The 16,927-nt window shown below is 37.1% G+C and overlaps 1 protein-coding gene across 1 annotated transcript in view; it reads right to left on the bottom strand.

Moving 5' to 3' along the window:
* Positions 1–16,691, bottom strand: part of C22H5orf58 (chromosome 22 C5orf58 homolog) — a 34,753-nt gene extending 18,062 nt beyond the window's left edge. Inside the window, exons 1-3 of the mRNA XM_029998301.1 lie at positions 16,545–16,691; positions 4,146–4,209; positions 1,950–2,034 (exon numbers count right to left, since the gene is read on the bottom strand). Coding sequence (XP_029854161.1) covers positions 1,950–2,034; positions 4,146–4,166 — 106 coding nt within the window. The 5' untranslated portion in view covers positions 4,167–4,209; positions 16,545–16,691. The remainder of the gene's footprint in view (positions 1–1,949; positions 2,035–4,145; positions 4,210–16,544) is intronic.
* Between the last annotated feature and the right edge of the window lie 236 nt (positions 16,692–16,927).

Consider the following 16,927-nt stretch of genomic DNA (forward strand, 5'->3'; position numbering starts at 1 on the left):
TTTTTGTTCATTAACATAGATTTTTCCTATTTTTCTTTCCCTGCAAAAGCAGCATGTAAACTGGATTCTGTGCCAGCTTGTGCATAACTGATAGGTTTAATTACTTCAAGAAAACGTTTGTACTGCAGTGTCTATTGTTCATGATTTGAAAGCTGAGAAGAGCTCACTGTAGCTCTTGAATCTCAAGTTGGCAGGCATAAAATGGTCTTGTTTGGGAGCTGGTGAGACAAGCAGTCTGGATTCCTGTGGCACAGGCAGGGCAGAAGCCCATACTGTCATTTGAGACTCAGTTTTACAGATGTACACTTTGACAGATCTAACATGTATGCTCGTGAATGGGGGTTATCAAAATGTCACTGAAAACATTATTTCCTTTCATTCCCAGTCTTATGCACCTCTTTCTATAGCCAGTACTAAAATAATTCAGTGACATAAGCAAGGTGGTGCTTATTGTTAGCAATAATGTGTTTAATATTCCCTCCAGGAATGAACTCATTAAAATGAGAAACTGATCTCGCCACAAGCTTTCAAAACCAATATAATCAGGAACAATAACACAAAACTCCCAGCAAGGGGCACTGTTTCACCAAACGTCCCTCACTACCTATTTTACGCTAAAAAAAAAGTTACTGTACAAGTCATCCATTTAACATGAAACATAGAACCACATACACCTCACAAAAATGTTGAAACTTTTGTCACTTTTAGTTGAAGGTAATCACTTTCATTAAAGTATTTCTGCTTATTTTATTCCTGAGTTACCATCTTGTCAGGTATAGGACTTGCAGTTTGACTAAATTAAGATATTCTTTTGAAAAATGAGATGGAATTTACTTATTCACAAATGCTTGGATACTTCAGAGAGAAGTGGAGGTGTATATATAAAGGATGAACTGTCAAGAAATTTGTGGGGGACATTGGAAGGTATTTGGAGACAGGATTCAATTTAAAGTGTGTGATACGCAAGGAAGTAACAAATTCTTTGTACATTAAACAAAAACAAAATTAGGACATATTCAGCAGATCCTGCTTTGGGGAGTCTAAAAACAAGAGTAAGCAGAAATCTGAACCAGCATGCTATCATGAAAAGAATTCCTTTGGAGATTTTGGTCTTTTCCAAGATAAGAGGGGAAAAAGAAAAACTTTGGTCATTAAAATGACAGATTTTCCAAGAAGGCAGTTATAAAAATGAAAAGCATATTTCATAACAATCCATTTGCAAACAAAATATCAGTACTAGATTTGGTATGTTTTGTCTGAAAAATACGTGGCTACTGAAACCTTACCAATATGTAGACATTCTTTCCAAATTAAGAGTGACATTGCAAGGAGGGCAACACAATTGAACTCAACAAACTTTTAGGTAGAACAAGGTTGTCAGCAGGAACATACCATTAAGATGCTGTTGAGGAGGTGAAATCTTGTCTCACATTTTTCTTACCTTATATTACATCCAAGGTTGTGGCTAGTACAGTCAGATCTAGCTTACTCTCCTTTACAGCAATAGTTTTTTCCAGATAAACATTGTCCTGAGAACTTCAGAAGTTTCTTGTGGTTATCTTATTTTTACGCTACAATTTCTTCCTTTCCTTATGATGTTTCCTGGCTGTTTTTCATATACTTTTTGTATAAGATATTTGTAAGAAATATTTGTATTTGTACAAAGATATTTGTAAGAAAGCATTGCATAAGGACTTACTTCTCTATGTGTCTTATTTAATGAATTTAAGAATTTGGGGTTTACTCTGAAGAATAAATGAGTATTTTAAACTAATCAGATTGCTTCTCCAGTAGTTAAACACAGTAGACTTCAGAGGTACTTGCCCAGACATCAGCTGGGAAATGAACCATGACCTTACTTCTTCAAGCGTTTAAAATATTTCAATTTCTCTAAGTGTTTTCCTTTTGAAACAAGGAAGATGCAGTAAGTAAAACGACTGTCCTCTTACCTCTGTTAGTCTGACCAGCCAAACAACCAGTGTCCTGCAGACTGTTTAGCTCTGGACAGCAAGGGAACGATGCACTTGTATAATCCTTTGCAAAGACATAATGCAGAAGCAATGTTAAGACAGTTTCTTTGCCACCACTTCTAACCTACCTCATACTTGGCTGTAGAGCACTCCCTTCCCTGCTCTGCTTTTGCTATGATGTAGAGCTGTACCACCAGTAGTTTATCCAACTGCCTGCAAGACTTCTTTGCTGCCTCCTCTGAGCATTTTTCACATACTTAGACAAGTCAGTTTAGGAAAGAAGGCCATGTCTTGGATGGATATAATTTCTTCTTCAAAGAGGCATTATGGTTCATTTACTTCTGTCTGTAATACTGTGGTGTGATCACAGGTGAAGTAACAACTAGGCAGTCTGGAAGGGCTACAGAAAGAAGTGGATTTTAAAGGTTTTTAAATGGTCAGAATTGGGTCAGGTCTGGGACTGAAAGACAGATTGGATGAGGAAGCAGAAGACTGTGGCTGCTTTATGCAAGAGAAAATTACATTTTTATGAGGTCTTCTTTTTCTTTCCCTCCTCTCCATTTTTAGCATTATGGGAGGCTTAGTCTGGATTTCTGACATCCTCACAATTCAGGATGTTCAGATAAGGAGTTTCTTTTCATTTTAAACAAGAAGCTTCCATACTATATGCAGACAGGAAGTACTTTCATGGTTTCCAGGTTACAGCAACCCTTGCAGACCTATTTCTGAGGTGTGTTCTGATTTAGGGTATGTTGCAGAAGTACTGTCACAAACCAATGTAAGGGCATGCTGTTAATGTGATTAAGGCACAGTAAGTGGGGTGCTGTTATGTTGATTTTTCTTCAGCTATTTCTACTTGAAGGAACACATGAAAGAGAATGTTAATTTTTTTGTTTATTTGTTTACTTTTATAGCTCTCTACTACGTAAACTCAAAGGAATGAAAATGTGCTATGTACTTTTCTCATGCTCAACTTTGTGCAAATCCCAGACGACATTTAAAAGAAGACTTCAAAAATTGCAGGAGGAAATCTGTTGTTTCTCAAGTATTTCCTCATCTTACACGCTCAGAGACATAACATGATGTGAATTTGTGACGCACTTTAACTCAGCAACTGTTCCTCATCAGGATTTATCATTGTACCTCATTTTCTGCATGCATGCCTGTACCTCTTCAGGAAGACTATAATTTCTTTTTCATTGCAAATGGATTGCCTGGGATAAATACATGACTCTTATTTTGTAGGCAGAGAAGGTCAATAACAGTGTCTACAGAATCTCTCCATAAAATGTGACAATAAATAACAGTTTAACCTCTAATCTATATTAACAGACTACCTTTATTTATTGTTTGACTTGTGTAAAGACAAAGACAGGTAATCCAAAAGGAGCAGTCACAATAGAGGCTAATGACCTTCTTCTACAAGAATGTAGATACCAGTGGGCAAAAACCATTTCAGCTTCAGCATCATGCAAAGGGCTATTTTGCAAAGAAACACTGTGTGTTAGTTGTTGAAACTTTTTTGTGCATTCCCCGAAACAAATTACACTATTCTGAATATTTTCTTTTCTGTGCAGTAAATAAAGTCTTTCATGTTGACAATGCTAATATTATATTTTAAAATATATTTGCATTTGTGTTTTTTGTCATTTTTTATTGCATTGTATAAATCCCAGTGCAGAGATCCACTTAGCTCACTTTGAGAAAGCCCTGTTTCTTGGGATAGCATCATGCAGTGACACAGGTGATCATATGGCATTTCAATATGGTTTACTGGCTGAATCTATGGGAAAGTTATTTCAACAAGGATTATGAATATGAATTTGGAGTACAAGATTATTTTTAAGTTATTTTTTTCGTTGAATTATTTAATATGAATAATTTTCAGGGGTGAATATTCCTAATGCAAAGTAATCTTAAGATATTTTAGTCTAATTAGTGGTTTAAAGCTACTAGATAATCAGGGGAAGGATGGGAAGGGGGGGGCAAGAAAACAATTTTATTACTCTCTGTAATTATGGGATTTAGCAAAGCCACTGTGGCACTGGGAAGACAGAATAAGAAATGACTAGTAAACATTATTTTTAAGGAAGAGTTATACACATGTTATGCTCTAGCTAATAAATGTTTTCTAATGCATGAAGATATGTGTGTAATTAAGTTGTTTTTACTTACTTTTACATTTTGGTGATGCATAAGACAGGTAGCTGGAAATTCTCTTCCATCTTAAGGCATGTACCTAGAAATAAGAAGTTAATTTTTATTTACAGAAATACTGATGCACATTTGCTGGTCATTTAATTTGTTCTTAAAAATACATCACCCTGTTTAAGAATACCTTAAAAGCTCATTCATTTCATTTTTTAGTCTCATTTTTCAGTAAATGGAAGAATCAATTTCTAGACAATTTTAAAAGATTTTTTCTTCCTCTTCCTACTTTATGAAGCCTATTTTCAACACCAAATGGCAAAAATCTCTCATACATGTAAGCAAGTGAGAAGGCAGTCTCATGAGGTTTATTACAGTTGTATTAATGTGAGAGGTATTTCCCGAAGATACTGAGCATAAGTTCTAGGACAGTTTGTCTTAGTGTATAAAATATGAAAAGAAAGCCACAACATTTCTGAGAATGGAAGATCTTATTTTTCTTTTCAGTTAGACAAGGAGTTTGACACCAGTTCTGTAAATGTACAGAGTGTGTTTTTCAGACTTAGTCTGATTAGTAAGAAATTATGACAGGTCTTCTTGGCACCGTGGGAAACTTCAGTGACGCTTTTTGAAAACGAGGCCTTGGAAACACATTGGCCTTCCAAACTGGAGTCACCCAAAATTGCTAGTCTTTTTTTCCTCCATTGTTGGCTTTGCAATTTAGTCTTCTGTTTCTCACATTTTCATTATGTGCAGTATTGTGTATATCCAACCTAATAAACTCTATTACTTGGAACAATGAGGTTGAGCGTAATTCAAATCCTGAATTAAATGTAAATCTAGCACCAGAAAAATGGATTAAGTAGTATGATAGGATTTGAAATGTAAATACTGTGTCTTTTCTGAACAAAAAGTTTAATTAAATAATGGAAATGGATACTTGTAAGGACTAACAAACTCAAGCTAGCATTTGTAAGTAAGCGACTACTAAAATGTGTGCACCGTGAGAACAACGTGGAGATTGAACACTGGTGCCTTTGGAAGTAAGATAGAACTGCCTTTGTAAACATTTTTACTCATTTTTGGACAAATGGTCAACTGGAGAAACCTTAGGAGAAGAAGAATGTCCTTTTTGCAGGGCCAACAATGTTTTTTTTAATATGACAATGCACAAGTATTTAATTTGTGACTGAAATAGTGAAGCCGTTCTACCCAGTGGATTTACTGCAAGACTATTGCATTATTTCTTTGAATTCTGAAATGGAAGAACAAAAGATTTAAAATCATATCAGCAGTCAGATAAGTGCGACCTTAATTGTCATATATATGCGATATTAATATGGAACAACTTTAAAGATTTATGGCTGTGTAGTCCTTCGTGCTAACATGTGGCTCAGAGTGATACACAAAGGAATTTGGCTATAAACCCAGGACAATATGCCTAGATTTCTGCTCAGTAATTATTCTTAGTTGCAGGGAAAAAAATGATAGTGCTATTTTTCTATTCTCTTAATAGGGAAAGGGCTTTTTTGGGGAAAATACTACTTTGTACATAGACAAGGGAATTCAAATAATTATTTGATGTTTAGAAACATGGAAGACCATTGTGGTGTCATTTCATTGCAAGTACGTGAATCCCATAAAAACAGAAAAGGTACCCATGAGAAAAAAAGTGTCCTATTTCCATTATGTCAAACAACTTTATTGACAACTTGAAACCTTTTGCCAAACAAGATTTTGGCCACATAATGCTGCAGATAATCATTATAAGGCTACACAATTCAAACTAGTTACTTTTCTTAAATGAACCATATCTAGCAACTAGGAAATAAAAGAACATGAGGCAAAATGTTTCTTCTGTATTAATCCATTTGTTTGATTGAAGGTGAAGAGAAGTAACTGCAGGCAGACTTTAGTTGGCTGTGATTGCATACATACAGCACATACTTCCATTTGTCATAGTCTCATGACAATTGGAGACAAAAATATAATTGCTCAACACAACCAGAATACATAACAACAGGTCATGACTAAATTCTGCTCTCCTCTAATTTAAAGTCAGAGAACCACATATTTGGATTTAAGTGCAAATTCAACCCTGTGAATTTAGCCCATGTTTCTTATAAGTAATTTTGGCAAATATATTTTCTTTAATGATACTTCACAAGCAGAAATAGATACAGAAATCAAAACTAACTCATGAAGTCCTAGGGAAGGCAAGATTTTGCTTACAGCACTTTAAAGTTAATTTGAAAATTCCCTGATTATCATTGCCATTTCCAAAAGTACTCAGGAGTTCTGCTTTGTGATATAAAAATAGTTATCTTGGTTTTAGCTCAACTGTGTTTCAAAGATATTTATCTGAAATTTTGGTTAAATTTGCAACCCCCAAGTCAAATAAACAAAATACTGATAAGTAGCAAAGATTAGGTAATACAAAATTGGACATAATCTTAATTTTCTTTCAAGGTCATCAGAATTTTTATGTTGCAGGTAAATAATATGACCCATTTCTTTATGTGAAATTAATTAAAATATATAACATTCAGCATATGCTACTAGAAAAGGTCATCTGCTCTCTGTGTAGATGGGGTTCTCTTGTAATATAAAAAATGTTAATAATGCTGATCCTAAAAACAGATGGTTTAAAAAATGTCCCAATTGAAATTTGAAAATAAATATGAGTATGTGTTTTGCCTAATCACATAACAGAATAGCTTCTGCACACAAGAAGCCATCAACTATTTCAACCTGAGCCTTCATGCAAAGTATTAATTTGCTTTGGTGCATAATAGAACCAGTTCTGCTGTCACCGCAGAGAGCTGCTGTGCATGGCATTAGAAAGATATATGACATAAAGTTCAGCAGAAGCACTGCTACATTTAATGTCTAGCTTGTAATTTTGTTCAGTAGCACCTTTGTACATCTGAAAGCATGTGAAATATGGTTTTTTTGCTTGTTAGACAACAAATGACATTTTGTTTTGCTAAGAAAGCTTCCAAGTTATGAAACAAAACCAAGGGAAAGGCACATTGAAAGTGTCACTTGTGTTAACGTAGAGGAGTCTGAGGTAGTGGATAGAATCTAGCCACAGAGCACAGAGAACAAAGATAATTTTATCTTGCTTCTCAGCTAAGTAAATTAGTCTTTACTTCCTCAGTAGGTTTTCAGTGCCAGATAAGGTGATCCAAAGATGGCTCAGGATCCCAACAGTCTGCAGCATACAGTATAAATACAAAATTGAAAGATCTGTTCAATTTGACTTGCATTGGTTGCCCTCTAATAATTACCCACACGCTGGTACTGTTTTTCTGTGAGTTTCTCTGCTAACAGAGCCATTGTCAAACTGGAGCTCTGCAGCAGTGCAGCGTGTCACCTGAAAGCGCCTCAGTGAATCTATGCTTGAGAACCTCAATTGCTCTAGTGTAGAAGGCTGCCATGCAAGTCTACTAAAACCAAGATAAAGCAAATAAGAGCATTTAAGCTGTGTCCTACTATCTCTGTCAAAAGCAAGCAAGAAGGACACTTTTCTTCATACAAAACATCCTTTTCTGTTTAGCAACTGGAACAACTTTTGCAACATGATTGCTGTTTTATTTGCCAGGTTATGTTAGCTCCCACAGACTCATCATTGGTCCATACAGGGTCATAACAGTACAATTGGGCTTTACAGTCCACTGAAAATTAGCCTGAATATCTATGGAATATTTTTAATACTTAAAAATTTTTACAAAAATACCATTAACCAATTCAAGTTACTTCCTTCTGGAAATGCAGGCAAGTGCTCTCACCTAGTTTTATGCATTTATTTCTCCACTTTCTTTTTATCCCTGCCCTTCTAATTAAGTGGACTCTGTACTGTTCTCGGTAGCTTTTGGAAACTTCCAAAAATGAAGCGATCTCTGAGAAGACAATGAACAGCACACAGCAAAACCTGAAAAAATTTCCATCCTATTTCACACAGTACTAAATCTAGTGCATTTTGAACTTCCAAAATTTAAGATACATCCTGTAGCATGATAAGAGAACCTATTTAAATATCAAAGCCCAATTTTGCTGAACTCAAAATATAAACATTATGTAGTTTGAAAAGACTGAAAGGTATAAATTTTGCACTTATCAATGTAATAATAAGATTTCCTTAAAAATAGATTAACTTCAAATGTCTTTCTCATTAGCATACTGGTATTTTCCATTATTTGCATTTGCTATCAACCTTTTTGTCCTTCCAGGAGAGAACGCTTGTGCTTATTTACACAAAATAAAGATAGCTTCACTTCGTAAGTTCAATATTTTCGGCAAGCAATAATATACCAGTCTGCTAGCCAGTCTTAGCAGGAAATAGTCCTAGTGCTGATCACAATGAGATGACTCGTGGTATCAGCTCATTTTGAGAAGTTTAGCAAACACGTTATCTCTAGCAACAGGTCTGATGTAATGTTTATAAGTTCAGTCTGTCCTGTTTTGCTATTGTTGGTAATACGCTTGTTACCAAAACAACCTAAAAGTCTTTTTTTTCATCATGACCTTCAGAAGGTCACATACAGATGATGTTTCATCACGATCTAATATTTGAAACATATGTTTAAAGAGAAATCCCTCATGATGTCAAAACATTTTCCTGAATTTAAAACTTTAAATCTTACTTATAATGAAGTTTGAACAACTTTATACTGCAGAAAGCTTTCAACTGACCATCTGATCTTAATGTAAATAGGTTCCATTTTGTCCAAATAATGAGTATGCCAAGTTGTATGGTGGATTATCTGTATGACTACAAATGCTTACTTAAAATTATGGTTAGATGGCCATCTATATTTGTTTAGTTAAGGACCACTACATGTCCTCCAGGACACTTGAGCCAAGGCTGACTCATAATCACAGAGGGAAAATTGTATGGAAAGTGAATTAGAAGGAAAGAGAAAAAAATATGCAGTTTGTAAAATGTACCTCTTCAAGATTCTGAAAAGGCACCAGGTTTGTTAGTATTCTTTTTACACTCAACACATTTTCTGTTTCAAACAGTATCTTTAAAGTGCTTAAATTGTTACTACGATCATGTGACACACACTTTTTTCCCTTTAATTTCCAGTCTTGTGGACTGTCAGTTCAAATAAGTTCTTTCTAATCCTGACACTACCAATACCAGGAGAGATTTGCAGGCTGCAGTGATCCCACCATCTCTATGCTGATGAGAGGGTCTCTGCTTACTTGTCACTGTATAGAACCTCATAAGAAATGCTGCGGATGCAATGGAAAATGAATGCAGCTCCCTAATTCTTAGCTGAGCTGGGTCAGTGGGACTATTGTTTGAAGCAATGTTTCTTTAATCCTTTTTCTTCATCTAAAGTAAAAAGTTATATCTGAATATGTGCACCATCAAGATCTGACTGATAACGAAGTACAATTTGTAGTCATTTTCAGAGTAAAGCAACACTTCAAATTTCTCAGTATTATATATGTACACAACATTTAGTTATGGAAATTCACAACTACTCCTCTCATGCCTCAGTGTGGCAGGAATGAGTAAGAAGCCATAGGGCAAGTTCTCTATTCAAGATCTTCTCAGCAGCTTCTCTAATTACCTCTATAGACAGAAACTTCTTTCCAAGACAGACTTTTTTGGATTGTGCAAATGCCTTTTGGTCCTTCCTACCTCTTGGTTGTGGTTAAGGTCCTCACGAACTTAGAATCATAGAATGGTTTGGGTTGGAAGGGACCTTAAAGATCATCCAGTTCCAACCTCCCTGCCATGGGCAGGGACACATTCCACTAGACCAGGTTGCTCAAAGCCCCATCCAGCCTGGCCTTGAACACTTCCAGGGATGGGGCATCCACAACTTTTCTGGGCAACCTCTTCCAGTCTCTCACCACCCTCATAGTAAAGAATTTTTTCCTAATATCTAATCTAAATCTACCCTCTTTCAGTTTAAATACGTTACCCCTCATCCTATCACTACACTCCCTGTTAAAGAGTCCCTCCCCATCTTTCCTACAGGCCCCCTTTAAGTACTGGAAGGCTGCTATAAGGTCTTTCTGGAGTCTTCTCTTCTCCAGGCTAAAATTCCTTCATTACTTGACCAGGAAGATGCCCATGACACCTTAAGGAAGAGCATACAATACTTTCTATTTGCTATGTACATCATGTTTTATAATTTTTATCTCAGCTGTCTGAAAAGTAGGGGTTCCACTTCTACGTGTAAAACAGCAGAACTTAACTCTGTGTCTGGATATCTGAAAGAGTTAGAATTGTGCCACTTCAGAAGCAACAAGTATACAGTAGATGAATGAAAGCAAGTAAACCAAAATGCTCCATGGCCAAGAAACAGAATCTGAGATGAAAAATTGTATAACTTAATATTATTAATTACACTTATCTAAGGATTACTATAGCAGTATAAAATATCTTAAATAAAGTGATAACAACAGTTGCATAAGAAATTCTAGTAATGTAATACTGGCTGTTTTCAAGCCTACAACATCTACAGACACTTCTTCTATCAATAAGACCTCCAAAACATGTGGCAAGCCCAGATGATCTGCTGAAGTCACATTATATTTCCTTTTCAGCTTCATATATCTTCACAGATGTGTGCTTTTATAGGAACTTGTACTGAAAATAAGGATTTTGCTGTCATAGGATCTCTGTATAAGATTTCATCAAAAAATATATTTGGGTCTGTCAAGATCAAATTTCTTTTTGTTTACACTCCTCAAATTCTGAGATAGAAACAATTTGTTACTAGTTAATAATACAATAATACTTTACATATAATTTGTTTCATATTCTGATACAATTCTCTGGTTTAGATATAAAAATGCAAGGATATAAAGAGAGATCTTATTTATAATTTAGAACAAGAGTGAATATGTAAGGTTTTGATGAAATTGTACTTTGGCCAGCATTTTTAATAACAACACTTTGCCCCCCACCTTGTTCAGGACCAACTCAGGAAAAAGTGTGTCCTTACTGAATGATCATATGTCCTCTCTGAACCAGCAGTAAGCATTGTTACTGAGGGTCATTTCCTGTTTCTTCACAGTTTAGTACCCATCCAGATCAACCTTGTTTACCCTGAAATCAGACAATGTCAGAGTTCAGGGTCATATGGCTTCAGGCAAAATGAACTGGGCCTAGTCATTAAGCTGAATGTTATGTATAATTTCAGTGTAAAAAGAAGAGTAATATATAAAACAGCACAGTTTATAGACACTGAGTTCACAGCCGCTGCTTTTGTTTACTGATGCATATTTCTACTGTATACAAAAGCTTGAGCTTTCCTGTGTTAAGGCTGTAACATACTAGTTCAGGGAAGTAAGATACAGATGGAGGTCAGCAAAATAAAATAGATGAAATGAAGCACAGAAATAGATACTTTACAGCTCCTACTAAATGTGTGCTTAGGTTTCATGTCAGACATTTCACCAGGATAACAGCAGATACTAAAACTAAGCATGCATGAGCAATGTCCCTATTTAATGTTCATTTGACAACAAGGAAAGGAAGACTAGGAACTTTACAACAGGACTTCCCATGAACTTCTGGAAACCAATAAAGCAAGCATGAAAAGTGCATGAATCTCAACAACAGCTCTACAACAGCTTTTGCATGTGAGATGTCTAAGCAAGTTTTCACTTGGAGTATCTCGGAGTCCACAGAAAATCTGAAAAGCACTGCTTTAGAGGTTATAGGCAAAACGTCATCAAGAGTACACCTGGCTTAGAAAGTTGCACATTGTTCTGTCTGCATTGTCTTGAAGAAATTTCTGAAGAACTGAGCTGCCACTGAGACATAAAATATAGGATAGGTATTTTTAAAAATGACTATTTGTTATCCATTCTCATCATGTCCCTAGTTCTATTTCTGAGAGCTCTTCCAGAAATTTGGCTTACAAAGCTCTTAATTCTGGTCATGTTTGCAACCGTATTCTTAAAACTTATCCCAGAACTGTGGATGTGTCACAATTTATTGTTTTGAAAATAACTTTCATATCTGTACTACAAATAGCAGAATATTGTATCTGGCAAGGTCTCCTGCTCCTGAATATTTACCTGAGGTGTTAGGTATGTTTGTGCAGTCTGGGGTGCCATGGCTGTATTCTTGTAGATACCATGTTTGCATAAGAGGAGTGATGCTGCTCACTCTGGAGATGTTCTGGGCATGGCTGAGTCCTGAATGGGCAGAACAAGTCCACCGAAGATCTACACTGCTTTCCAGCACCCTGCAGCTGCCCTTTTTGTCAGAATTGACAGTTTTTACAGAAATTGTTTCAGATGATGTTTCAGAGGTATTATTATATTAAAAGTTCAAGATTCTTTTTTGACAATTCAGCAGCCCTAAAGGTTACTCTGGTTAAACTGCGGTGCTACTTGTCCCTTTTCAGCTTTTCCTCATCTGACAGACATTGAAAAAGTCTCTCTAATAGTGTGACAAGGAGTCTAATTTGTGTGACATTATGTAACACCTATTTTTGTTTCATGAAATAGGAAACTACATAGCTGTGGATGGTTCCAGACATCCATGGTCACAGCACTGAAAATGAACAGAAAAGGACCACTAGGGAAAACTGTCTCATGAGCTGAAAGATCCTCCCCTGTTTAACCTAGCAAGCAAAGGTTGAAAGGAACAGAAGCACATCTATAGATAACAGCAGACAGGAAGAAAAGACACATAAGCCCAAGGAGAACATTGGCTTAAAAATTATTAGGCAAAATAAGGCTGGAAATTAGAAGAAAGTATGTGAAATTCAAATGAGGGGCTGAGCACTCTAGTAGACATAGCTGGGGTGAGAACCTTGCCAGCTTTAAGATGGAGCTTATCATAACATGGCTGGCTGCAGTAGAGTGGGACTAGACAGGGTCTATTACAGTAATCTGTCCCTACTTGAATCTTAGAGGTACACAAGCTGTGCACCTGGAACTTCAGGACTACAGGAAGGCATTTTAGTGCCTGGGACACGTCCTCTGCACACTTTGGGACTTCTTTCAGACTGAAGCCCCTCTTTGTCAAAGTCAAATCCTACCCTAAAAATTCTGCAGTCTACAATGGTGAAGATGTAGCCCACATGTAACTGAGAAGGGTAGACTGTCCTGTTAGAAATTATGCAATAGGAGTGGGACTAGCAACAGGTTCAAAGTGCCTTTTTATGCCCACTACATGTCCCATCTTCTCCTCTATCACAGTGATGTCAGTGGTATCAAGAAAAAGGATTAACGGCTCTAATGCTCCCTTAACTTCCTTTCCTCTTGTATCAGAAATAGTGTGGCCAGCAGAAGCAGGGAAGAGATCATCCCCCTGCACTCGTCACTGGTGAGGCCGCACCTTGAATACTGTGTTCAGTTTTGGGCCTCTCACTATGAAAAAGACATTGAGGTGCTGGAGCGTGTCCCAAGAAGGTCAACGAATCTGCTGAAGGGTCTAGAGCACAAGTCTTATGAGGAGCGGCTGAGGGAACTGGGGTTGTTTAGCCTGGAGAAAAGGGGGCTGAGGGGAGACCTTATCGCTCTCTACAGCTACCTGAAAGGAGGTTGTAGCAAGGTGTGTGTTGGTCTCTTCTCCCAAGTAACAAGCAATAGGACAAGAGGAAATGGCCTCAAGTTGCGCCAGGGGAGGTTTAGATTGGACATTAGGAAAAATTGCTTCGCCAAAAGCGTTATCAAGTATTGGAACAGGCGGCCCAAGGAAGTGGTTGAGTCACCATCCCTGGAGGTATTTAAAAGATGTGCAGATGTGGCACCTAGGGACATGGTTTAGTGGTGGACTTGGCAGTGCTAGGTTAACGGTTGGACTTGATGATTTTAAAGGTCTTTTCTAATGTAAACGATTCTATGCTTCTGTGATTCTTTTTATCTATTACTCTCCTCTCCAGTAAACAAACCTTTAAAAAGGGAACATATGAGAACAACATCACAAGAGAGATGGGAGGCAGCTGAACATAAGTCTTTTCTCTATTCAGTATTTATTTTGCTATAATTATGGACCAATATCCTAGGGCACGAGGACATATGCCAGTATTTTCAATCTGCAGGTCTCTAAGAAGTTATGAACAACACAAGTGGAAAGACATGCTATATCAGGAAAGAAAGGTGCAGAAGAGTCACATTGCCTTGAGGAACAAGGCATACCTGTTCTGCATTAGGGAAAGGAAAGAGATTGTACTCAGTTAAGCTCTCTCCACATAAAAAAAAATTTTTGTTTGTGAAAAATAACAGTATCAGTAAATAGGACTCATTTTCAAGAAGAAACATGTTTTTCATGTCAGTAGTCCTGCTTCTCAAATTATTTCTAATACATTACTCCATACTTGAAACAAAACACTGTCAAGCTCTTGGGTTCTTTTGGGCTTGGTTGTTTTGTTGGGTTTTTTGCATTGTTCCTGGCCTTATCAGGTATATCCTGATCTGGAAATAAACATCTGATCATTTTAAAGTGTACATAAATGTTTGGCTTTCAACCAGGCAAGCTGTGAAAAAGGAAGTTCTTTTTCATACCCAGCTATAAACTCTTATAGTTCATTTTTTACTTGGCTTTTTTCTTATTTGTAGTGGTGTTTACTCATTATATGTGCCAATCATTACAGAGAGAATACAAGAATACTTGAAAATATGTATGAGGAAGTATAGTACTGGGGGCCTGGAAAATTTGCATACAAAAAGACTGGCTAAGGAGCATTTACATCTACTCTTGGAAAAATAAATATACAGACCATTGCCTGTTTTTCAGGAATTTTAAAAGATACCAGAAAAGGGCATTTGCTTTCCTTTTGTATGATATTAAGAACACATACTTCTATATTTAGTAACACTAATCCCTGTAATGGGGATGGTTTTGAGGTTCATTGGCATTAGTCATTTCATGGATATTTGCTCAGTGAAGTACAATTACTAGTTTCTAGTCAAGGCAGGCAGACTGGATATGCGCTACGGGGACCCATGATTCCTGTTTGAGTAGCTGGAATGGAAATTTGTAGTGCAAAGGCTAGCATTCATTTTGGCATTGCTATTACAACTGCCAGTCACTCCCACCCTCATTGCCAACAAAGTGTTGTCTGCCAAGCATGGCAGCCAGTCTGAAAGGAGCTTCACCAAACGTACTGGCTCTGAGTCCCACTCATGTTAACACAGCTGAGGCCTGAAAGGAACCCTTAGGGACAGGCAGCAAATATTCTAAAACTAGATGGGCAAATTGAAACCTTTGCCTCTAGTCAAGGCAGTAGAAGCTCTGCCAAACTTTCTGCCGCTAGAAATCACTCCCAGCGTACCTCTGCTTCTAGCTACTATCATTCATCTTCTCCAGGAACCCCTTGGAATGGCACAGGGACTGTGGAACAGAAGAGGAGAAGACAGATGGCTAAAATCCTGTCAAATCCAAGCCTTACAGTGGCACAGAAACACATGGGACCTAACCAGCTCCTTCCTCCTTTGTTCCAGTCTGTTTGTCTCTGGTGCACACACTATACTATAAATTGATTTCCAGAGCAATGAATAAAAAATGAGCAATTAGGCAACCTACTTCACCTAACCATATTCCCACCATTGTCCACCTGGTCTCATGTTAAACAATTCATTTAAGAGAGACTATTACACAGAGTGGCTCCAGTAACTTTCCTTTTTTTAATGTAAAAAACCCCAAGCTATCAGAGGCAATTTCTGTCACACTGCCTTCCTCCTCTGTGCTTATACTTTGCATGTGCTTTACACCACTTGGTCTAACTACTTGCATTCTTCATTTTGCCAATAAAGACACATTTAGTTCTCTTAAGCAATCATTTCAAATGAGACACCACAGTTGGAAGAAACTGTCAGGCAGCCAGATCTCTGCAGTACAGGATGTATCAGTGACTGTATGCCTTACCAATGTTGATAGTAGCAGGACCAAACTCATGCAAGACTGTTGGTCAACGCCAGAGTACTAGAAACATGATTCCTCCCATTGCTGCGAATTATTTCTGTGTTCAAATTATTTCTGTGTTCAAACCTAAATAGAGCAGTGTTTGTAACCAAGCCACCCTATTTCTACTCCCAGCCATTGGCAATTCTGCACATGATCCTCTAGATCTTTTGAGGAGTTAAGGTGGAGGAATCACGACAAAGACATTTGCAAATGGGATGTTCCTTTTGGAACATCCAAAACACAGAGATGGCTTTGAAATGCTCATGCCTAAACTGCTTATTTCCATAAGAAACAAATTTTCATTAACATGTCTTTTTCCAGTAGCTGGCTAAAAAACCCTGAACCCAAAACATAGATTAGGCAACCTCAAGAGGGCAGCATGGTATTTCAAGAATCATCTTACAAAAAGGTAATAATGCCTTAGTATAACAGCAGGCTCTAACGACAGCATAGAATTAAGGCTGTTGTAAACATTAATTATTTAAAAAAAAGGCAAAAAATAAGGTGAGTCCATGGCTGTATCATTAACTCACCTGTTTTGCTGCTGTCCATGTAGCGCCACATGACTCACAGCAGCAGATGATGCAGGATTGCAGTTTCCAGATATATATCCCACATGCTGTAGCAGCTACATCAGCATAGCCCTCCGTGCCAGTTCTTACTTAACCAATTCCTACTATGAGCAATCTGTTCAAAATTGTGATAGCACTGTGTCTAGGGCAAGGAACAGCCTAGTTCTGTGATAATGAAATTCTTTCCTGCAAGTGGTAATAATGCTGTTCGTGCTTTCAAATGGTACATAGAAATTTAGGAACACTGACTGCAAGGTGATCTCATGAGTAACTGAGTACTGTTGCCTTTTATGGCACTGCATCATTTTGTCCTTTCATAAAAGTATTATGTTCCATCTCAAAAT

This window comes from Aquila chrysaetos, chromosome 22 (assembly GCF_900496995.4).
Source record: "Aquila chrysaetos chrysaetos chromosome 22, bAquChr1.4, whole genome shotgun sequence".
NCBI classification, from domain to species: domain Eukaryota; kingdom Metazoa; phylum Chordata; class Aves; order Accipitriformes; family Accipitridae; genus Aquila; species Aquila chrysaetos.